At 40.3% G+C, this 23700-nt stretch overlaps 1 protein-coding gene across 1 annotated transcript; it reads left to right on the top strand.

Moving 5' to 3' along the window:
• The first annotated feature begins 5086 nt into the window (after positions 1 to 5086).
• LOC143037973 (putative ATP-dependent RNA helicase DDX43) lies at positions 5087 to 20515 on the top strand. Its single transcript, XM_076206725.1, has 12 exons — positions 5087 to 5341; positions 11240 to 11548; positions 11940 to 12019; positions 12122 to 12231; positions 12655 to 12875; positions 12967 to 13132; positions 13642 to 13751; positions 13862 to 13994; positions 14748 to 14895; positions 17238 to 17479; positions 17606 to 17768; positions 18855 to 20515. The coding sequence occupies exons 1-12, from the start codon at positions 5236 to 5238 to the stop codon at positions 18990 to 18992; spliced, it is 1926 nt and encodes a 641-aa protein (XP_076062840.1). The 5' UTR covers positions 5087 to 5235; the 3' UTR covers positions 18993 to 20515.
• Positions 20516 to 23700: the final 3185 nt, after the last annotated feature.

Raw genomic sequence — 23700 nt, 5'->3', positions numbered from 1 at the left:
GCCTATCCACCTTACTTTGTAGGGAATGCATGACTGGGTAACAAATACGAGATCATTTCCACCAAAGTTAAAGTAAATATTTAATATTAGATAAACTTATTTATCTATAATATGTGTTTAGTCAAAGAATTTATATATTTATTATTATATTTGTATGCACCTCTTTTCTCTCGCTAGTGCGGTCCGGGTTCGAATCCCGCCCAGAGCTGCGCTGCGGGTTGTTACTCCAACTCTCGTGGGCGGGGAGTTGGGTGCGTGTGTGCGTGTAAGGTCACAGTATTACCTATAGATCGGTCGTACGAGATCTGAGCTCTCATCTGGAAGGTTAATAACTGTTGATCACGAGTCCAACACGTGATCCAAGACAATGGTAAATCACACACACGCACACACACAGATCGGCCATACGAGCTCTGAGCTCTCATCCGGGAGGTTAATAACTGTCGATCACGAGGCCAACACATGATCCAAGACCAAGGTGGTGAAACACACACACACACACACATCATATAGATTCATGGATATCTAGAATAACTTATACACGAGTCCAAACCTAGATATTGAAACAGAAAACTAAAAATATAGACAAAATTGGAACCCTACAGGAATTTGAACCTAGACATGATCAACTGGAGAGTAGTAGACGGAATCCCACAAGCGTTGCTCTTTCCTGTATACTACACACACACACACACACACACACACACACACACACACACACACACACACACACACACACACACACACACACACACACACACACACACACACAATGAACTCTGAGTTCTATTCCGAGAGGGAAATAGCTGTCGACCACGAGTCCAACAGTGATCCAAAATCATTGTGACTCACACAGACTCACACACAGTGGCGCAGTGGTAGAGTTCCCGGCTGCCACCACGGCGTTCCGGGTTCGAATCCCGCCCAGGGCTGAAATAATTTCAGTATCGCTGAGCTACGAGTTGATACACGAGGACCATAATGGAAATAAGCTTTTTTGTGTTATCTTCGACAATTGTAATTGTTATTTCGAACTATGTGTTTTCATTATCAGCACTTCATGTATATTGATGTAATGCTAAATAAATTTACTAGCTCTCGTGGGCGGGGAGTTGTGTGTGTGTGTATTCACCTCGGATCTGCTGCAGTCTCTGTCGAGACAGCCAGACACCACCCTACGGCAGTGAGCTCAGAGCTCCTTATTAGCCGATCTCTGGGTAGGTCTGAGACCACTCACACACCACACACCGGGACAGCAAGGTCACAACTCCTTGACTAACGTCCCGTACCTACTCGCTGCTAGGTGAACAGGGGCTACACGTGAAAGGAGACAAACCCAACTTATCTCCGCCCGACCGGAGTGTGTGTGTGTGTGTGTGTATGTGCGTGTCAGGTCACAGCATTACCCATAGATCGGTCATATATGAACTCTGAGATCTCTTTCGGGAGGGAAATAGCTGTTGGTCACGAGTCCAACACGTGATCCAAGACCATGGTGAATCACACATTTTTTCACCACAGGTTAGATGATAATGTAAAGCGTATACGTATCGTTAGCAATTTTATTGTTATATATTTATATATCTGTCTCTTACACACGGCTGCACTGCAAAGAAAACTTTAAATAATGATGAGTTTACCATTTTCTACAAAAGTTTGTTTACTACTGACGTCACAACGTCACGTGATCGAAATGGACTATGAAGCCGAAACGTCCAAGCACGGGTAAAGGGGTGTTAGGGTACCCGCACACGAGCAACATTTTGTTGCTAGTTGTCACAACAACAAAAATTGTCAAAAATAGAACGCACACATCTCTATGGGTGCCCGCACATGGACAATTTTTCCTGAGGCGACAACAAAAAATTGTGAGGTAGTTGCGACCGGATCAATTTCTCCGACAACACAATTATTGTCGGCAACTGTGGCAGGCGATAGAAAACGTTATTTCAAATGGGAGCTCGCACACGAACAACTTTTCGTTGCCGCAACCCAGCCAAATGCTGCCTTGGTGTCTTTCAGACTGCAGTGGTGAGAGCCAGAGAGGACGTGGTTGGTACTACGTCATGTCTGTAATAAAAGAGTTATTTGACTGCGAAACACTTATAACAGAGGTAGAGAAGAGAGCACCTCTTCATGATTTCCAACTAAAGCAATACAGCGATAAGAATGTAAAAGAAAAGTTGTGGAGTGAGGTATGTGAGGCTGTGGTGAGCGATTGGAATTCTCTCTCCCCTGAGGATAAAAAGGAGAAAGGTAAAAACATATTGTATTTATTTGAAAGGAAAACGTTAACTATTGTCTGGAAGGTCAATGCATCTGCCTGCTTGCCTGTCTGCCTGAATGTATGTATGTTCTTATGTATGATGTTCTTATGTATGTATGTTCATATGTATGTATTTCTTATGGATGTATGTTCATATGTATGTTCTTATGTATGTATGTATGTTCTTGTGTATGTATGTCTATAGAATTGTGTATGTGTGTGCTTAAGTATAAAATGATGACACTATAAACAGTAGTTGCCGCCACTGCGTGGCTCGTGTGCGGGTGTACCTTACCGACAACTTATCGTTGCGACAATTTTTTTATTGTGACAATAATTTGTTGTGACAACTAGCAATTAAATGTTGCTCGTGTGCGGGCAGCCTTAGATTGATTTGAAGTTGAACTCAAAGATCGGGTCTGAGAAATAAACAAGTAAAATAAAATAAATGAAATAATAAAGAAATAAAAACAAAATAAAATAAAATACAGTAGATAAGTAAATAATAATAATTATACCAGTAATAATAATAATAATAATAATAATAATAATAATAATAATAATAATAATAATAATAATAATAATAATAATAATAATAATAATAATAATAATAATAATGATAATAATAATGATGATAATAATGATAATAATAATAATAATGATGATGATAATAATAATAATAATAATAATAATAATAATAATAATAATAATAATAATAATAATAATAATAATAATAATAATAATAATAATGATAATAATAATAACAATGATAATAATAAAAATATAAAGAACTACTGATGTAGAATACGTTGTTCTTAGGTTTCCCTATTTTACATCACACACTGAACATCCCCCCCAAAAAAAAAAAAAAAAAAAAATATTTTGTACCCAAGGAAAGAGTATGACAATCTCGTCAGGGAAAATAACACAAAATGGTGCTACTTTAGCGTTAGGCCTATCACACTATAACGTGAGATCTACCTCCCGTTAGTACTATAACGTGAGATCTACCTCCCGTTAGTACTATAACGTGAGATCTACCTCCCGTTAGTACTATAACGTGAGATCTACCTCCCGTTAGTACTATAACGTGAGATCTACCTCCCGTTAGTACTATAACGTGAGATCTACCTCCCGTCAGTACTATAACGTGAGATTTACCATTTCCATACATTCATTTTTAGCGATAAACACATAATTTGTACATATCCTAGGAATGACTTAGATAATTGGATTTCTAATTACATTCATATTAAAGGAAGAAATGTAAAAATAAACATGTTATCAGACATTTCCGTGAATCTATTCTAGTGATACACATTTCGTACATCTTCTAAGAATGACACAAATAGGTCAGGTCAGATCAGGTCACGTTTTTGATGTATCTGGGCAGGTCACATGATTGATGGACAGTTGCGGGTCACGCACCTAATAGGCGACATATGGCGATAGACCTCGTTATAGAAGCACCGACAAAATACTACAGTAACATAAAACGAAATACTACAGAATTATAGGTAACAGTAACCTAAAGAAATTATTTAGAATGTAGATGAAGTTACGGGTAGAAATAAAAATATAAAATAACGGGAGGTGCTGAGATACAAAGACACAAAGTGAGACATCTATTATTCTCTGAAAACCAACTTAATACAAAGTCAATCTGCGTAATGCACGGTTCAATAGAATTATAAGATTCTCCCAGTTGACATTAAGACGTTAATTTCTTCTGTATTAATATTTTGCCAGAGATAATATATATATTTTTTTTCTCCTTGGGGGCAATGTGTATGGAGAAAGAATATTTGGGCCACGAAACTACAACCTAGGACATTTGGGCCACGGTGACTAGGATATTTGGGACATGGGATAAAAAGTGGTTAGGTTAGATTAGGTTACAGAATCTGGTTGGGACGGTCGATAAAGTAGAGCTAAAACACTTCATGACCGAGTACTTGCAAAAAGGCATAAAATACAAATATATGTATATATATATATATATATATATATATATATATATATATATATATATATACAACACAAAAGATAACAAATTTATATAAAATATTTAGTAATATATTGAAAGGAAAAAAAATAGTTTGTGGTCCAAATATCCACCCCAGGTTCGCCCTCGTGACCCAAATATCCTAGGAGACTGCAAGAGACCATAAGGTCTCCCTCACTAGCATCGTCTTCGGTAGCTCATTATCTATTTCTCTTCCATTCTTTAATTCCTGAATAATTTCATCAATATATATTTCAATATGTAATAATTCTATTTCCCCACTTGATATTGGTTAGTGCATGTTTGGGTGCTTCCCATGTCCCCTGATTAGATCACATTACTATTTTTTGCATTTTTATTTACGTGTCTGTTACATTTATTGAATTTATTAATGTAGCAATGGTACAATTTTTTCAGAAAGTCATAAAAAATTTACCAGTATTTACTAGTCGATTTGCTTTTCTGTAATGTTGCTTTATTGTCGGTAATTTCTGCGATCGCTATATATTTCATATTGCCCGTTACATTTATCTATTCTAATTAATCTGGTTGTTCTTTTATATTATTTATTATCATGTTTTATTTGTATTTACCTCGTCCGTATTTCTGAACTACCATTTTATACTGTCTGTTGTTGCTTATAAGAATTATATAGATAACATTTCATTTATTTCTTTTGGTGATACTACATATTGGTTATATTGAATATGATAATCAAATTAATTTTTTTTATCACTGAGACTCAAAGGATTATCGAAATCAAAATAAACAATGATTATTTACATATGCATTTTTCATATTCAGGGCATCGCAGTCCCTGAATGGCTACATAAACGCGTTCCAAACTGAAGCGCGTGCCAGTTCTGAATTAACATCGGGAGTGACAAGATCTGCTAATCGGCGTGGTACTGGCAAGCTAACAGTGACATTTAATCAAGTGAAAGCTTCAAACTGTGAACATAATATGGCTGATATTTGGGATGAAGAGGAAATACCCAGCTTTCCACGATTTGATTATTCTAACTTGCAAAAACAGAATCATCGGGTATCTGATTCTAATCGCCCTAGAGGTAAGTAACTATTTGAATTCTTATTTATCTATGGCTATTAACTTGATAATTTAAATATTTTAGTACGCTTTATAGCTGTTTTTTTTTTAATCAAACAGCTTCTATAAAGCGTACGTTTCGAATGCATTTAGTGAGGAAATTGCAACAACAAATTATTTTTGGCGGGGATTTTGAGTTGATCTCTGGGCTCTGTACCTGTATCATGCAAACACATTCTTTATTTTCTTCTTTTCTTGCTTTTGAGAGATGTGTTTTTTAAACTGAATAGGTTGGGTTAGGTTTTTTGTATATATACTCCAATCACAAACTAAGAACACAAATGCTGTACTGTACTGGGTTTATTATAGTATCACAAATGCATTTTTCTCTTGCTTATATATTTTTTTCTGTGCAATGGTTAGGTTAGATTATATTAAGTTAGGAACTGTTGACAACAAAAGTTTCATGTTTTCATTGATGTTCCCCCAGAAGTGTAGGGATTGAGATGAAGCAATTGCATCTTAAACTGTACACACAAATAATTTAATATACTAAAACATGCACATACACAAGAATACCATACAAAACCAAAATACACACACCTGGCCCACATTAAAAACCTTTCTTTCTCCTATCTTAGCACCTTATTATAGATGCAGGGTCATCTTTCTTACCTGCTATGCTGCTCAGGTCAGAGGCAAGGGTGATGGCTGAAGCTAGCTTGCCCTTTTTATTTCATTACGTTGCGACCCCCATCCACATCCCCCTCTTCCATTTATGACCGCTCCATTCATGTCCGCTTTTTGCCATCCCCGTTGCCGATAATTTTTTTTTTGTAAAACTTCAGAATCATGCAAACACTGATCTTTAACATGAAATTTTCATTGTCCGATAGCTCCTAACTTAACCTAATTTAACAATTCCAAAGGGGAAAAAATTAGATTGATCAAATGCAAAAAAGAAAAAAAAAATATATATGTTTACGTGATATTGGAATAGAACCTATACTTTTTTCCTCCAATACCCCTTTACCCTTTCCATCTCCCTTTTGTTTTTGGTCTTACCCTCGGGTTTGTTCCTGTTGCTTCCTTTCCGACCTTCAAATTCTAAATCTGCTCCATACATTGCCATGAGCATAATTGTTATACCATTTCCCAGATACCTAATTCTTGTGACACTATTCCCAATTCACCTCTACCTTCTTCAGCTTTATATTCTTGAACCCCACCCCCAATTTCCGTGTTCCGTTCATTGAATCATAAAATGTACGAGTTTTTACTTAAATCAATGGTTCCTTAAATTTTTGTTTATTATTTTGTATGGATGATGCTGTGATGCGTGAGGGGGTGGGGATTGAGGGAATATGTATGAGAAATAAATTAATGCAGCCCGAAGGGATTTCTCCCTGTCTTTTCTGCATGAGGGGACAGAGAGGGGGGTTGCGGAATTAAGGAAGCGGCCTTGCTGTGAATGTGCTGTGTCTTGTGACACTGCCTCTGATCCAGGGCAGTGGACAGGATGCAGGGATGACCCGTCATCCAGGAGGTGCCAAGATGTGAGGGAGGGGAGTGGAGTATGTAGGGGATGGAATGGGTGGGAGTGGTTTCTATGCCTTTTTCTTTTTGGTATATGTTCTCGTCTGGGGTATTGGCTGCTTGTTTTTGTGGCAAAGTAGCATGCAGTTGATACTTTAGGGTCTATATGGGGTGCCCCTATGGACCAGAGCCACACATCATTTTGTCTATGATAGAGGAAAACTGTTCATAGAGAAATTGTGACATTTTTGTACTACGACTGTCCCCCAACCCCTTGATGCTGTCCTGTACCATTTCTCTGAGTATTCTTTTTCTGTGGTGGGGGAATTCCCTATGGTGGGGGGAAAAGAATACTGCCACCAAGTATTCCCACTTGGATTGTACAAGGTGAGAAGAAAGGGACGGGGATTGGGACTAGGCATCCTTCTCCTTGTAGCCCCACAGGGGACATTCCTAAAAGAAAAAGTAAAGGCATAAGAGGGTCTGGGAGTTTTCGGACCAGCACCCTAAGGTTGGGGTCTTTTAATGTGCGTGGATGTGGTACAGATGAGAGTAAAAGGGAAGAGATAGGTAGTATGTTTGTGAGAAGAAAGATGGATGTGTTGGCTTTGAGTGAAACTAAGTTGAAAGGGAAGGGAGAGTGTAAGTTTGGGAGGTTATCAAGAGTGAAGAGAGGGCGAGGGAGGGAAGGGGTGGCTATTCTAGTAAGTGAAGAGATAGGTAAACGTGTAGTGGAGTGGAAGGAGGTTTCCTCAAGGATAATGTGGATGAATGTGAAACTGGGAAAGGAGATGTGGGTCTTTGTATGTGCATATGGGCCTGGCAGTGAGAAGAGTGTAGAAGAAAGGGAGGCCTTTTGGATAGATTTAAATGAGTGCATAGAGGATTTAGGGAGAAATGTCAATGTAATAGTACTGGGAGACCTTAATGCTAGGGTAGGAAATAGTCCAATTGATGGAGTGGTTGGGAATTGTGGAGTTCCAGGAAAGAATCGTAGTGGAGAGTTGATGGTGGAAATGTGTCTAGAAAGAGAGTTGATGATAGCAAATACAGTGTTTCAGAAGAAAGTCAAACATAAATACACATGGGAGAGGGTGGTGGAGGGAAGGGTGGTAGATAGAGCATTAATGGATTATGTAGTGGTAAATAGGATTATGATAGGAAGAGTTAAGGATGTACATGTGCTATGGGGAGAGGGTGGGGGAATATCAGATCATTTTTTGGTGGAAGGTAAGTTGAGAGTGGAGGATAGATGGAGAAAGAGGAAAGGGACAAAAGGTAGAGAGGTTCTTAGAGTGAACTCTGAATGAAAAGGAGAAGGAGTATGAAAAGAAGCTGAAGGAGGAGTGGGAGGGAGTGAAGGATAGAGTAGAGGAGGAGGAATGGGGATGGCTCAAGGAGGGAGTCATAAAGTGTGCAAGGATGGTGTGTGGAACAAGAAGGACAGGAGGAAATAGAAGGAAGGGTAGTGAATGGTGGGATGAGGAAACAAAGAAGGTTGTAGAAGAGAAGAAGCGAGCTTTCTTAGATTGGTTACAAAATAGGACGAGGGAGTCATATGAGAGGTACAAAGAAAAGAAAAGAGAAGTAAAGCAAAAGGTAAAGGAGGCAAAGAGGAGAGCAGATGTGAAATGGGGTAAGAGTGACAGAAAATTTTGAAAGTAATAAAAGGAAGTTTTGGAAAGAAATTAAGAGAGGAAGAGGAGGTGAATCAAGTAGAGAAGAAAAGGTAAAAGGTGCAGATGGAGAGATGATAATGGAAGAGAAGGCAGTAAGGGGAAGATGGGCAGAATATTTTAGGGAGTTGCTAAATGTGAAGGAGGATAGGGAGGGAAAGATAGCTGCAGTGGGAAAAACGAAGAAAATGAGAGTGAGTAAGGAGAATGGAGGAGAAATAAGGAAGGATGAGGTGAAGGCAGTTGTTAAGATGATGAAAGCAGGTAAGGCACCTGGTCTGGATGGATGCCATGCAGAATGTCTGAAAAAGGGAGGTACAGTGATGGTGGACTGGTTGGTGAGGTTATTTACTGTTTGCTGGAGAGAGGGTAGAGTGCCGGAGGACTGGAGGGGTGCCTGTATAGTTCCTCTTTACAAGGGAAAAGGGGACTAGTGTGAATGTAGTAGTTTCAGAGGGATTAGCTTGTTAAGTGTAGTTGGGAAGGCTTATGGGAGGATCTTGATTGAGAGGATTAGGAGAGGACCAGAAGGAGTAATTGGTGAGGAACAGTGTGGATTTAGGACAGGTAGAGGTTGTGTAGATCAGATCTTTGTGGTAAGACAGATATGTGAGAAAGCTATAGGAAAGGGGAAGGATGTTTTTTGGGCTTTTATGGATCTGGAAAAGGCTTATGATAGGGTAGACAGAAAGGCACTGGAAGGTTATGCAGATATACGGGATAGGAGGAAAGCCTCTGGGAGCTGTCAAAGAGTTTTTATGAGAGTAGTAGAGCTTGTGTCAGGATTAGAAATGAAGAGAGTGAGTGGTTAGAGGTAAAGGTGGGACTTCGTCAAGGATGCGTTATGTCGCCCTGGCTGTTCAACTTATACATGGATGGGGTAGTGCGAGAGGTAAATGCAAGGGTAGTGGGTCAGGGATTGAAGATGGTTAAAGAAAATGGAGAAAAGTGGGAGGTGAGCCGGCTGTTGTTTGCTGACGACACTGCGCTTGTGGCAGGATCGGAGGAGGGATTGAGGAAGTTGGCAGAGTTTGGGATAGTATGTGATAGAAGAAAGCTAAAGATAAATGTGGGTAAAAGTAAGGTGATGAGATGTACAAGGGGTGAAAGTGGCAGTAGTCTGGAAGTGAGCAAAGGGAGAGTGGGTGGAGGAAGTGGATAGTTTTAGATACTTGGGTGCAAATGTGGCAGGAAAAGGTGGAGGTAGAATGTAGATTGAGAGAAGCGAGTAAATGCCTTGGTGGGTTAAAGAGTGTAATGAGGAATAGACATTTGGGAATGGATGCTAAGAGGAGACTGTATGAAGGAGTGATTGTGTCAACAGCAATGTATGGGGCAGAAACATGTAACATAAGAGAAGAAGAGAGAAGGAGTTTGAATGTGTTTGAGATGAGGTGTCTGAGAAGTATGATGGGGGTTACTAGTATGTGATAGAAGAAAGCTAAAGATAAATGTGGGTAAAAGTAAGGTGATGAGATGTACAAGGGGTGAAAGTGGCAGTAGTCTGGAAGTGAGCATTAAGGGAGAGTGGGTGGAGGAAGTGGATAGTTTTAGATACTTGGGTGCAAATGTGGCAGGAAAAGGTGGAGGTAGAATGTAGATTGAGAGAAGCAAGTAAATGCCTTGGTGGGTTAAAGAGTGTAATGAGGAATAGACATTTGGGAATGGATGCTAAGAGGAGACTGTATGAAGGAGTGATTGTGTCAACAGCAATGTATGGGGCAGAAACATGCAACATAAGAGAAGAAGAGAGAAGGAGTTTGAATGTGTTTGAGATGAGGTGTCTGAGAAGTATGATGGGGGTTACTAGGCTAGATAGAGTGAGAAATGAGGAGGAGAACAAAGAATATTAGGATGGTTTGGACACATGGAAAGAATGAGTGAAGAAAGACTAGTAAAAGAGGTATGGAAGGCCATGATTATGTCACAGGGAGTGAACATGAGGGGACATCCTAGGATGAGGTGGATGGATGGGGTGAAGGGGGCTTTGGGGAAGAGGGGAATGTCTGTTGAGGAAGGGCAGGAGAGGACAGAAGACGGGTGAATGGAGAATGGTTGTATATGGATGATATTGTGATTGCATGAGGTGGAATGGGTGGGGGGATGGGGGGTGAGGTAGTATGTGTGAGCAAAATTTGACGCAGCCCGAAGGGATTTCTCCCCGTCTTCTCCTTTTATTCAATTGGGGTACGGAGAGGGGGGGGTCGCCAATTTAATGAAGCGGCCTTGCTGTGGATGTGCTGTGTCCTGCGACACTGCTTCTGACCCAGGGCAGAGGACAGGGTGCAGGGATGACCCGTCATCCAGGAGGTGCTAAGATAAGAGAGAGGGTGGAGGGGTGTGGAGTGTATTCAGGGATGAAATGGGTGGAAATTATTTTATGCCTCTTCCTTTTTGGCTACCTCCCTTGTAAGGGGAAAAAAGCCTTGGTATATGTATGTATGTATGTATATGTATGTATGCATCCTTTCTGACCTTCAAGTTCTAAATCTGCTATCCATGAGTATAATTGCTCTACCATTTCCCAGATACCCAATTCATGTGATGCTTTATTCCCAATTCACCTCTGCCTCCTTTGGCTTCTTGAACCCCACCTCCAGTTCTCAGAACATCTTCATTGTTTTCTGTGTTCCAGTCCTTGAATCATACAATGTACAAGTTTTTGCTTGTATTGGTGGTTCCTTAAATTTTTGTGTACTGTTTTCTAGATTACTCGAGTTCCAATGGTCAAGGTTGGAATAGAGGAGGAAGGCAGAACTCCAACAGTCATGATATGAACAGAAAGGGACCGCAGGGTTACAGAGGAGGAAGATCCGATAATGATTCTCAGGGTTGGAGTACAAGAGGAACACGTAACTCCGCTGATCAGAGTTGGAAAAATGGAAGGAGCCAATTTGACAGGAGGTCGAATACGGCATTTGAAAACCGGAGTGATAATTGGTTTTGTGGATCCTGTAACTTTTCCAATTTTGCAAGCAGATGGGAGTGTTTTAAATGTAAAACTCCCAAGCCTAATGGTAAGGTTTCAATTTTTTTGTATATATTTTGATATTACAGGTGAAAAATGTAATCCCATATTTGTCAGTCATGTGAAAACCACTGTTGTAATAAAAAAGACTGGAGACAGGGAATCTATATATTTTGATTGCAAACTGCAGTCCTCTTCAGTAGATACAAAAATGGAATTGTGAGTGCTACAGGGGTCAAGAATGCTACTTATGTACCACTTGCTATTCCAATTTTGTATCTACTGAAGAGGATTGCAGTTTGCAATCAAAATTTATAGATTCCCTGTCTCCAGTCTTTTTTACTTCAACAATAGTTTTCATGTGATATTTTGATATATTAAAAAGATAATGCACCTGTTTTGTCTTCAGTATTTTTGTCATTGGTATGTGTTTTTTCCAGATACTGTTGAAAAAGAGGACAAGTATAAAGAACCTGACACCTTTGAACCAATAGATTGGAAAGCCGCACTTAAGGCTGATGTAAGATAATCTAACATGTTTCTTTCCAGTAAATGTTTTGATTGTTGGTATGATTGTTCCGACAGTATCAAATATTATTAATTTTAATTGTTTAATTCACAGGCAGAAGCTGAAAAGGAAAGGCTGAAGTCACTTCCACCAATTATCAAAGATATGTATTTAGAGGACGATGAAGTTGCAGCAATGACTCCTATACAAGTTACAGAGTTCAGGTATTAATTATATTTTGTTGAAATCCACACGTTAATTACACATAGCCCACTCCCTTCAATTGTTCAGATCATGATATTAAGACAGAGTTCGCTGTGGACACAGTACAGGCTGCCATGATTATGTCACACTTCAGGTTGAAGCGGTTGTTTATAGTATTAACCAAGTCATGTGACGTGATGACGTATGTCATCGTCCTTGCATTATAGCTTATGAAAACTGGGGATGTTTTGGAATGGGGATCTATGCACCAGATACTAATTGTATAGGCTGGATAAATACAGTTTCAGGAGTTTTTTGGCCTGATCTGTTGAGCAAAGTCAACACCTGAGAACAACTAACCAATCAATTTTGTTGAATAGAAATGCATAAGGTATTTGGCTGGCTTTTGTATTGACCACAAATTTGTCTCCAATCTATTGCAGGAAGAAATGTTTCAATATGAGAGTTTACAATCTTGACAAGGAAGATAAGAATCCTATTCCAAATCCTGTGGCACATTTTGATCAAGCCTTCAGGCACTTCCCTGAAGTTTTGGAGGTTATCGAGAAACAGGAGTTCGTCACGCCATCACCAATTCAGTCTCAGGCGTGGCCGATTCTTATGAAGGGCCTTGATATGATTGGCATCGCCCAGACTGGCACAGGCAAGATTGCTACAATTTTTCTGAATGATTTGAGGTATTAGCCGAGGTGGATCTTTTGGTAGAATAATTATGATTATTTGTTTTATGACAGGCAAGACCTTGGCTTTCATTTTACCGGCATTACTTCATATTGAAGTTCAGCCGGTGCCGAGGAAGGAGCGTTGCGGGCCCACCTGCCTTATTGTGGCACCAACAAGGGAGCTGGCACAGCAGATTGAGAAAGAAGTAGAGAAGTATTGCTACAGAGGAATTAAATGGTAAGAATACACGAGGCATCCTTTCCTTTTTCTTCTTAGGCTGTTTTGATCATATCTGTGACAGCAAGTCTCCAGTAACTATATTGTGGGTACCTTTCCTCTTAATGGGACTTGTATCAGACTTGATCACTTCCATTCCAATTTGTAGAAAATTATGTAAAGCAGTGGTTCACAACCTTGAGGACCCCTTGCCAAAACTTTCAGGAGTCCCCAGCACCCTTATTAGATAATCTAAATTCTAGTTTGTCAGTATTTTGTTGATTCAACATCAGTGTAACAAAATTTTGTCCCTGGATAATATGAAAATATTCACCTTTACACTGATGCTGCTTTAATGAACAAAAATGGATGACAATACAAAGATATAATTGACAGTAATTTTTGCCCTGAGTTTTGGCGGCACACCAGTTTGGAACCACTGATTTATAGGATGATATTCATTGTCAGTACATTTTCATCAATTTTTAATTAAATCTTGAATTTGATTTGGGAACTGTAATTCATTTCAGTGTGTGTGTGTATGGTCAAGGCGATAGACGGAAGCAAATTGAAGCCATAAAAAACGGTGCAGAAATAGTGGTTGCAACTCCTGGTAGACTTAACGACTTCACCAATAACAGTGAGTGATATTAATTAGGGTTTTATGTGTTAACTGTTTTATCTCTACCATAGTGGCTCTGGCCACAAGTGTCTTATTATTATTATTATTTTTTTCAAATATTTCAACAGGTATTGTTGATCTCAGCAGTGTGTCGTACTTAGTTCTCGATGAAGCAGATAGAATGCTGGATATGGGATTTGAACATCAGATAAGGAAGTTTGTGCTTCGAATTAGACCTGATCGTCAGACCGTCATGACCAGGTAATACATGTCTGATTAGTGAAATATTTAGATTTTTTCTGTTACCTCTCCGCTTGCGGAGAATTTTTTTTTTTTATACATACATACATACATACGTATACTAAGGCTTTTTCCCCCTTACAAGGGAGATAGCCAAAAAAGAAAAGGCATAGAATCATTTCCACCCATTCCATCCCTGAATACACTCCACACACCTCCACCCTCCCTCTTATCTTATCTTTTTTCATATAATATATATATATATAAAAAAAAAAAACTTCTCTGCTCGCTGGCCGAGCAGGTTAGGACATTGTTACTTGCAATGGAGGTTGAAATGGTGGTGATTTGAATCCTGCTTAGGGCAAGTTGAACCAAGGGCATGGTTCATTAAATTCCACGCTACAAAGGGGCACAGTCCTAGCCTCCTGATAGGGGGGAGTTTGTGATGTTAAACCAAATCACTTTTAGTTCATATTCATTGGATTTTTAGACCCCCCAGGCTTGTTGTTTTGGCATGTAATCTTTAGGAATTATGTCAGGGCAGTGGACAGGATGCAGGGATGACCCATCATCCAGGAGGTGCCAAGATGGGAGGGAGGGTGGAGGGGAGTGGAATATGGAGTGGGTGGGAGTGGTTATGCCTGTTCTTTTTGGTCTTTGGTATATGTATGTTCACTGCTTTTTCATATCTAAAGCATGTTGAGATGCTTTACTCACATGGTTGTTTTATCAGATATTGTAGTACGTGCCTAATTTTTGTCTACTTTTTTTTAGTGCAACATGGCCAGAAGGGGTGCGTTTTCTAGCGACCAAGTTGATGAATAACCCCATTCATGTTATTGTTGGGTCACTGGACCTCAAGGCAGTGCACACCGTTTCACAAGAAGTTCACATTTGTTCCGAGGATGAAAAACTAAGTTATGTAAGTATGTCGTCAAATTATGTTGAACTTGGTGGTGCATTTAATTTTCTGTTGTTTTCTTGAGCCATTTTAGCTGTATTTGTATGTATTTGACTGGATATGTAAGCTTGTGTAAAGGGCATATCTACATACATACATATACCAAGGCTTTTTCCCCCTTCCAAGGGAGGTAGCCAAAAAGGGAAAGGCATAAAAACACTCCCACCCATTTCATCCCTAAATACACTCCACACCCCTCCCACCCTCCCACCCTCCCTCTCATCTGAGCACCTCCTGGATGACGGGTCATCCCTGCACCCTGCCCACCGCCCTGGGTCAGAAGCAGTGTCGCAAGACACAGCACATCCACAGCAAGGCCGCTTCATTCAATCGGCGACCCCCCCTCTCCGTCCCCCCTTGCATATAAGGAGAGGACGGGGAGAAATCCCTTTGGGCTGCGTCAAAATTTACTCACACATACTACCCCACCCCCCCCACCCATTCCTCCTCATGCAATCACAACATCATCCATATACAACCATTCTCCACTCACCTCTGTCTTCCGTCCTCTCCCTTCCTTCCTCAACAGACATTCCCCTCTTCCCCAAAGCCCCCTTCACCCCATCCATCCACCTCATCCTAGGACGTCCCCTCATGTTCACTCCCTCCACATCTGCCTTCCATACCTCTTTTACTAGTCTTTCTTCACTCATTCTTTCCATGTGTCCAAACCATCCTAATATTCTTTCATCAACCCTATCTCCCAAATCCTTTTTCACCCCTGTTCTCCTCCTCACCTCCTCATTTCTCACTCTATCCAGCCTAGTAACCCCCACCATACTTCTCAGACACCTCATCTCAAACACATTCAAACTCCTTCTCTCTTCTCCTATGTTCCACGTTTCTGCCCCATACAGTGCTGTTGGCACAATCACTCCTTCATACAGTCTCCTCTTCGCATCCATTCCCAAATGTCTATTCCTCATTACACTCTTTAATCCACCAAGGCATTTACTCGCTTCTCTCAATCTACATTCTACCTCCACCTTCACTCCTCCTTTTCCTGCTACACTTGCACCCAAGTATCTAAAACTATCCACTTCCTCCAGTCGCTCTCCCTTAATGTTCACTTCCAGTCTACTGGCACTTTCACCCCTTGTACATCTCATCACCTTACTTTTACCCACATTTATCTTTAGCTTTCTTCTATCACATACTCTCCCAAACTCTGCCACCAGCTTCCTCAATCCCTCCTCTGACCCTGCCACAAGCGCAGTGTTGTCCGCAAACAACAGCTGGCTCACCTCCCACTTTTCTCCATTTTCTTTAACCATCTCCAATCCCTGACCCACTACCCTAGCATTCACCTCTCGCACCACCCCATCCATGTACAAGTTGAACAGCCAGGGCGACATAACGCATCCTTGACGAAGTCCCACCTTTACCTCGAACCACTCACTCTCTCCATTTCTAATCCTGACACAAGCTCTACTACTCTCATAAAAACTCTTGACAGCTCCCAGAAGCTTTCCTCCTATCCCATAAATCTGCATAACCTCCCACAGTGCCTTTCTGTCTACCCTATCATAAGCCTTTTCCAGATCCATAAAAGCCCAAAAAACATCCTTCCCCTTTCCTATAGCTTTCTCACATATCTGTCTTACCACAAAGATCTGATCTACACAACCTCTACCTGTCCTAAATCCACACTGTTCCTCACCAATTACTCCCTCTGTTCCTCACCAATTACTCCTTCTGTTCCTCTCCTAATCCTCTCAATTAAGATCCTCCCATAAGCCTTCCCTACTACACTTAACAGGCTAATCCCTCTGAAACTACTACATTCACACTTGTCCCTTTTTCCCTAGTAAAGAGGAACTATACAGGCACTTCTCCAGTCCTCCGGTACTCTACCCTCTCTCCAGCAAACATTAAATAACCTCACCAACCAGTCCACCATCACTGAACCTCCCTTTTTCAGACATTCTGCATGGCATCCATCCAGACCAGGTGCCTTACCTGCTTTCATCATCTTTACAACTGCCTTCACCTCATCCTTCCTTATTTCTCCTCCTTATTTCTCATCCTTCCTTATTTCTCCTCCATTCTTGGAATGATTTTGTTGCACTAGCTGGCATTTCTACTAGTGTATAAATTTTTTCAATCTTGGTGCATTTAATTTTCTGTTGTTGTCTTGAGCCATTTTAGCTGTATTTGTATATATTTGACTGGATATGTAAGCTTGTGTAAAGGGCATATCTACTAGTGTATTAATTTTTTCAGTCTTGGAATGATTTTGTTGCACTAGCTGGCATTTCTACTAGTGTATAAATGATTTTGTTGCATTTTTTTTGTTTTTCTAGCTTGAAGATTTCATAAAGAACATGAAAGGCGACGATAAGGCCATTGTTTTTGCTGGAAGGAAGGCTATGGTAGACTATGTATCAGTCATGCTCATTGAGAAGGGATACGACATTCAAAGCATGCATGGTGACAGGGACCAAGAAGACCGGGAACAAGCCTTGTCGGACTTGGCATCAGGAGCTGTGAAAATCCTTATTGCGACGGATGTTGCCTCCAGGGGAATTGATATTCAGGACATTACGTGAGTTATTATATTTCGGTGTCTTAATTTGTATGTTCTTTTTGTAACTTCTATCATTTTGACATTATCCTTACAAGGTAGTTTGCAAGTTTACTATTATTCATCCTTTATCATTTTGACTTGCAGTCATGTCTTTAATTATGATTGTCCACGAGACATGGAAGAATATGTGCATAGGGTTGGCCGGACAGGAAGAGCTGGAAGGACTGGTAAGGCAATTACCTTAATGACACGAGAAAATTGGAGAAATGCCCAGAAACTAATTGATATTCTTGAAAAGACACAAGAGGTATGTATTATGGAAGTGATTGTCCAAAATTGTGTGTGTACACTTATTGCATCTAAAGAACCATCAGGTATCCTGGAATTGTAGTTTGCATTATGTACATAATGAAGTCTTAGTTATAATCGCTTTCCTAAATTACCTTTGGGCTACCTGGTGGAGAGATTGGGGTTTGTAAAACATGAGATATCAGTTATTATTTCCATCGAGGGAGGGAAGAGGGTGGAAAGGAGTGGAGTATGTTAGGGATGGAATGGGTGGGAGTGGTTCTTATGCAAAGAAATCACAAACATGTAATTCACAAAGTATGCAAGTCACCACTAGGAAAGTGAAAACTTGGTAAGACATCTTCAAAGGTACCTTTAAAGATGTCTTAAATAGAGAAAAATGTTTAGTTACCAAGTTTTCATTGTCCTAGTGGTTACATATGTATTGGTATATGTATGTACCTACATACATACATATACCAAGGCTTTTTTCCCCCTTACCAGGGGGGGGTAGCCAAAAAGGACAAGACACAAAAACATTCCCACCCATTTCATCCCCGAAAACACTCCACACCCCTCCACCCTCCCTCCCATCTTAGCACCTCCTAGATGACTGGTCATCCCTGCACCCTGTCCACTGCCCTGGGTCAGAAGCAGTGTCGCAGGACACAGCACATCCAACAGCAAGGCCGCTTCATTAAATCGGCGACCCCCCCCTCTCCGTCCTCCCATATCAAGGAGAGGACGGAGGAGAAATCCCTTCGGGCTGCGTCAAAAATTTTTGCTCACACACACTACCTCACCTCCATTCCCCCGTCCAATCCACCTCATGCATCACAACATTTTCCATATACAACCATTCTCCATTCACCCCTGTCTTCTGTCCTCTCCCGTCCTTCCTCAACCGACATTCCCCTCTTCCCCAAAGCCCCCTTCACCCCATCCATCCATCTCATCCTAGGACGTCCCCTCATGTTTACTCCCTCCACATCTGCCTTCCATATCTCCTTTACTAGTCTTTCTTCACTCATTCTTTCCATGTACCTAAACAGCAATTATATTAAACGACAGTTCACTGTATAAAGATGTTAATTTTTTTTTTCAGACGGTTCCCAAGGGACTGCGAGACATGGCCCAGCGCTGGAAGAAAGCACAAGAAGAAGACTCAGGAAAGGGTAGAAGAAATTTAAGTTCTGTGAATCAGCGTAGTCTAGGAAGCTACGGTACAGGAGGTTTTTGGTAAATACTGTAGAGGACAGGGGAAGACATGCTGTTAAAATCTTGGTATGTGCATACTTTCATGCATTGTGTTTACAGTACGATTTGTTTTCGATTCCAAATATTTTTGGCACGTGCTATCACATCCTACGTGAGGTTTTTTGATATTTCATATAATTTCATTATGAAATGGCTGTTGCATCCATGCCTTTCATTGTCAGGTTAAAGTATAATATAACCTAGTCCATTTTGTTACCTGTACTAACTTGTATATACTAAGGGCTTCTTTCCTTTTGTAGGGGAGGTAGCTAAGTCATACATTTCAATTCCACTCACCACCCTGGTTTCCCTCTTGTCTAGCCTCCTGATAGGGGGGGGGTGACGTTAAACTAAATCATCATCAATCATCTTAGCTTCTTGTGAATGAAGGATCATCTCTGTCTCCTGCCCAGTGAGAAGTCAGAAGAAATGCAGCACAGCACAAACTTGCATGCAAATTAATCTTCTCAGTTGTATATAACTGAAGGGAAGTGGGTTCTTGAGTATTTGTAGTTATGTATTCCAGTATATGGAATGGAAAAGGGGGTGGCAGGTAGGGCTGATGAAAGATTATTGGGATGGTTTGGAGATATGGTAAGAACAAATGAAGACGGAGAGTGGGGTTGCTGATTAAGTGAAGCAGCCTTGCTATGGATGTGCTGTGTCTTGCTGCATTGCTTCTGACCCAGGGTAGTGGTCATCCATGAGGAGCTAATATGAGAGGGAGGAAAGGGTGGTGAATGGGAATGGGTGCTTGCCTTTTGACTTGGCTACCTCCCATGTAAGGAGGAAAAAGCCATTGCTGTGTAGATATGTAACTGATAAGACATTCATCTCCATCTGGGTATATAACCCCCTAGAGGGTAAAGCTCATGTCTAAGGGCATCCCATAAGTCTATCCAGACAATTGATGGAAAACTGCCCAGAGGACCTGTGTTGGGTAGGGGTGTGTGGGTTTCCAGCTAGTGAAATTCAAGACGGAGAGGGGGGTCGCCGAATTTATGAAGCGGCCTTGCTGTGGATGTGGACACTGCGTCTGACTCAGGGTAGTGGACAGGATGCAGGGATGACCTGTCATCCAGGTGGTGCCAAGATAAAAGGGAGGGAGAAGGGTGGAGGGGAGTGGAATATTTAGGAAATGGAATGGGTGGGAGTGGTTATGCCTGTTCTTTTTGGCTACCCCCCCATGTAAGGGAGAAAAAGCCTTTGGTATATGTATGTATGAAATTCAAGACCACAATTGTCATGCATTGCAAAGCTTTCTTGTATTGTGCAAGAAGTTTGTATTTGCTTGTAAGGGTTTGGTGCAACATGTTAATGTTTATAGTTTTTTCAATTATTTTCAAATGTGGATGAGTACCTGTAGATTGTGATAATGGCTTAATGTTAATCTCCTTCATCCAATTGTAAACTTGTTAGTCTTGATATGGCTGTGTATTCCCTCCCGAGGTATTATGTTAAAAAGTGAGAGGACAGTTTTGTATTTATTTTTCTTTCAAATAAAAGAAATATTTTCGACAACTTGGTTTTTGTGATGCTCCTTCTGTATGAGAACCTGCAAAGCTTTCTTGTATTAGGATAGTTTTCATAGTGGATTATGAAGTGATAATGGGGTCTCTGTGCAAGAAGTTTGTATTTGCTTGTAAGGGTTTGGTGCAACATGTTAATGTTTATAGTTTTTTCAATTATTTTCAAACTGTAGATTGTGATAATGGCTTAATGTTAATCTCCTTCATCTATTTGTAAATTTGTTAGTCTTGATATGGTTGTGTATTCCCCCCCGAGGTATTGTGTTAAAAAGTGAGAGGACAGTTTTGTATTTATTTTTTTTTCAAATAAAAGAAATATTTTTGACAAATTTTGTATGAGAACCTGAATTCGGTTTTGTGTACATGGATGTTGATTTTCAACAATTTATTTTTGCTTGACCGTCGATCCACGTTCCCATCACGCGTCCAAACAAACCTTCGACTTTTTCTTCTTTTCAATCTTTTCTTGTTGACTTTCCTTGCTCCCCTGGGCCATTTTTGTACTGGCTTACTGGTGTAGCTGTTAGCGTCGAGGGCTTGTTGTGAAGCAGGGCTGATATCCACGCAGTTTCCTCATTCATTAACCAGAATAAAGACAAAAGTCGAATAAGTTTCATCATCGCAAAGTCAACGTGTGGAGTCGACTTTGAGTGAAGACGATTGCAGAGTCCGATTTTTCCTGATTGAAGATAAGTAAGTGATTGATTGGGTCTCATTATAAAGATAAGTGATTGATTGGGTCTCATTATAAATCCAAATGTCTTCTCATTTTCTCTTAAAATTGTCGACAAAAAAATCATTACTGGCGTCATTCGAAGATGATTTTATGCGGTCCCCGGTCTGAAGGACAAATCGTTCGGTCGGGACCATCAGAGGTTCTTTGGGGATCCCCGTGTTCAGCTAAGCGTTTTGAAGAGGTCCAGAATGCCGAAGATAACGAATGCCTTTGTTCCTCTCGTGGTTTGGTTATTCGTGGTAACTAGTGCAGTGTGTTAACCCATTAAACTCCGATGACAAGATGTCTTGTCATATGGTCAAATAAAACAAAAAATCATAAAACACCAAAATGTTTGATCAAACACCAGAAAAATATGACGTCAGTCCTGGACTGACGTCATATTTTTCTGGTGTTTGATAAAACATTTTGGTGTTTTATGATTTTTTGTTTTATTTGACCAAATGACAAGACATCTTGTCATCGGAGTTGAACGGGTTAATGGCCACTAATCGTGGCATGAGGCAACACTGTGGTTGTCACTAGTTTATGGTCTGATCTAGTAGGGTTGGTTTGTGATGAAGATTTCGAGTCGATTATATTCTGTCTTGTTTATTTAAGAGTACGTTTTGCTCTCGGTGCGATGATCGTTCATGGGTCAACGATGATCGTTCATGGGTCAACGACTATCGTTCATGGGTCAACGACTATAGTTCACGGGTCGACGACTATAGTTCATGGGTCAACGACTATAGTTCATGGGTCGACGATGATCGTTCATGGGTCAACGACTATCGTTCATGGGTCAACGATGATCGCCAAACGATTATCTAGAACACTAATTCTTTGTTTTTGAATTATGGAGCTGTTTAGAGTCGCTTAAAACTAAGATTTAGTGGTCTAGATAATCGTTTGACGATCATCGTTGAACGATAATCGCATCGAGCAAAGCGTACTTTAAGACAAAGATGGAGGTCCATCAGGTTATGCCTCAGTGGCATACAAGGAACGACTGGGTCGACTGTGCTACGGGATGGGTCGCCAATTACCTACTTATTCATTTACTTATTTTATCATCATTTATATCATTATAATTTTTATTTATGTTTATTTGTTTTTATCATTATTTTTTTTGCATCCGGCCTAGTTATGGACCAAAAGGTCTCTTGCCGGCATGCTCCTTTATAATCCTTTGTTGTATTCGGGTTCGAATCCCACCGCTACCAATGTAGTCAACATTAACGACTACAGCAAAATGAAGCGGCCTTGCTGTGGATGTGTTGTGTCTTTGAGCACTGCTTCTGACCCAGGGCAGTGAACAAGATGCAGGGATGACCCGTCATCCAGGAGGAACCAAGAAATGAGGGAGGGATGGTGAATGGGAGTGGAGTATGTGGGGATGAAATGGGAGTGGATTTATGCCTTTTGACTTTGGCTACCTCCCTTGTAAAGGGGAAAAGCCCTTGGTATATGTATGTATGTATGTACGAATGGTTATACAATTCTATAGTATTACATTACAACTAGCGATGTATTCACACGAACAAGACTGAATTCCATTTCAGGCACAGAAGAGTTACAGGCGATTGTTCACGATAGGTTGGGTCAGGTCAAATGAGGTTACGTCGACAATAGGATCAAAATATTACAAAAACGTACACAAATTTAACTTTCACCCTTTCACTTCTTAGTTGAACAAATGTTTATTGGTCTGGATCCTCCTTGGTAATCTTAAAGACACTGATCCGAGGACAATTCTTCAGGATAAGTTGGGCAAGTTAGGTTAGATCAGTTCAGGTTAGGTTGACAATAGGAAAGAAAAAATCACAAAAATGTTGAACAAATGTCCTCCCTTTCACTTTTCCGTTGAACCTCAAATTGAGGAGGGACAATCAGCTGACAACTGCACAGCATAGCTTGGGTTGAAAATGTATCACAAAAACATTATATTAAAGCAAAATGTAGCGGACATTATTATCTTCCTCATAATTGACGGACATTTGTTCAACATAGGCGAGGTTGAGAAATATATCAAGAATATTATACGGAAATAAAATCGTAGTGAAAAATTGACCGCTTTACAATTGGTGGACAATTCAGCACAGGTAACGTGAAAAAAATTTATCTTAGAAATTTTGTATTGAAACAAAAAACGTAGCGAACAGTTGTCCACGGTACAAAACATTATACTAAAGGAATTAAATGAAAGGTAATATCACATTCCATGATGGTCACAAATGAAACTATGCAATGAATTTAATAATTAATATTTAAGAATTCTGTCTTGTTTAATTTCAGATAATTTTATTAAATTTGGAGGAATTTCTTGAGCAATAAAAAATGTCCTTGTCGGTGGCGTCGTCATCTTGAGAGACGACATGACGTCACTGAAGTCATGAGGGTCTTGAGCAAGCCGCTCTCTTATTGGCTTTCCCCTTGAACAAGCCAAT

Source organism: Oratosquilla oratoria, chromosome 23 (genome assembly GCF_046742065.1).
Source record: "Oratosquilla oratoria isolate Oo_2021 chromosome 23, ASM4674206v1, whole genome shotgun sequence".
NCBI lineage: Eukaryota > Metazoa > Arthropoda > Malacostraca > Stomatopoda > Squillidae > Oratosquilla > Oratosquilla oratoria.
This window is presented reverse-complemented; position numbering and strand designations above follow the sequence as displayed.

Bases quoted from the DNA above. Each gene is read 5' to 3' on its own strand.
- LOC143037973 (XM_076206725.1), top strand. From the start codon at position 5,236: ATGGCTGATATTTGGGATGAAGAGGAAATACCCAGCTTTCCACGATTT. The intron at 14,896-17,237 runs GTAAGTATGTCG...TTGTTTTTCTAG, and splicing joins AGGATGAAAAACTAAGTTAT to CTTGAAGATTTCATAAAGAA. The intron at 17,769-18,854 runs GTATGTATTATG...TTTTTTTTTCAG, and splicing joins TTCTTGAAAAGACACAAGAG to ACGGTTCCCAAGGGACTGCG.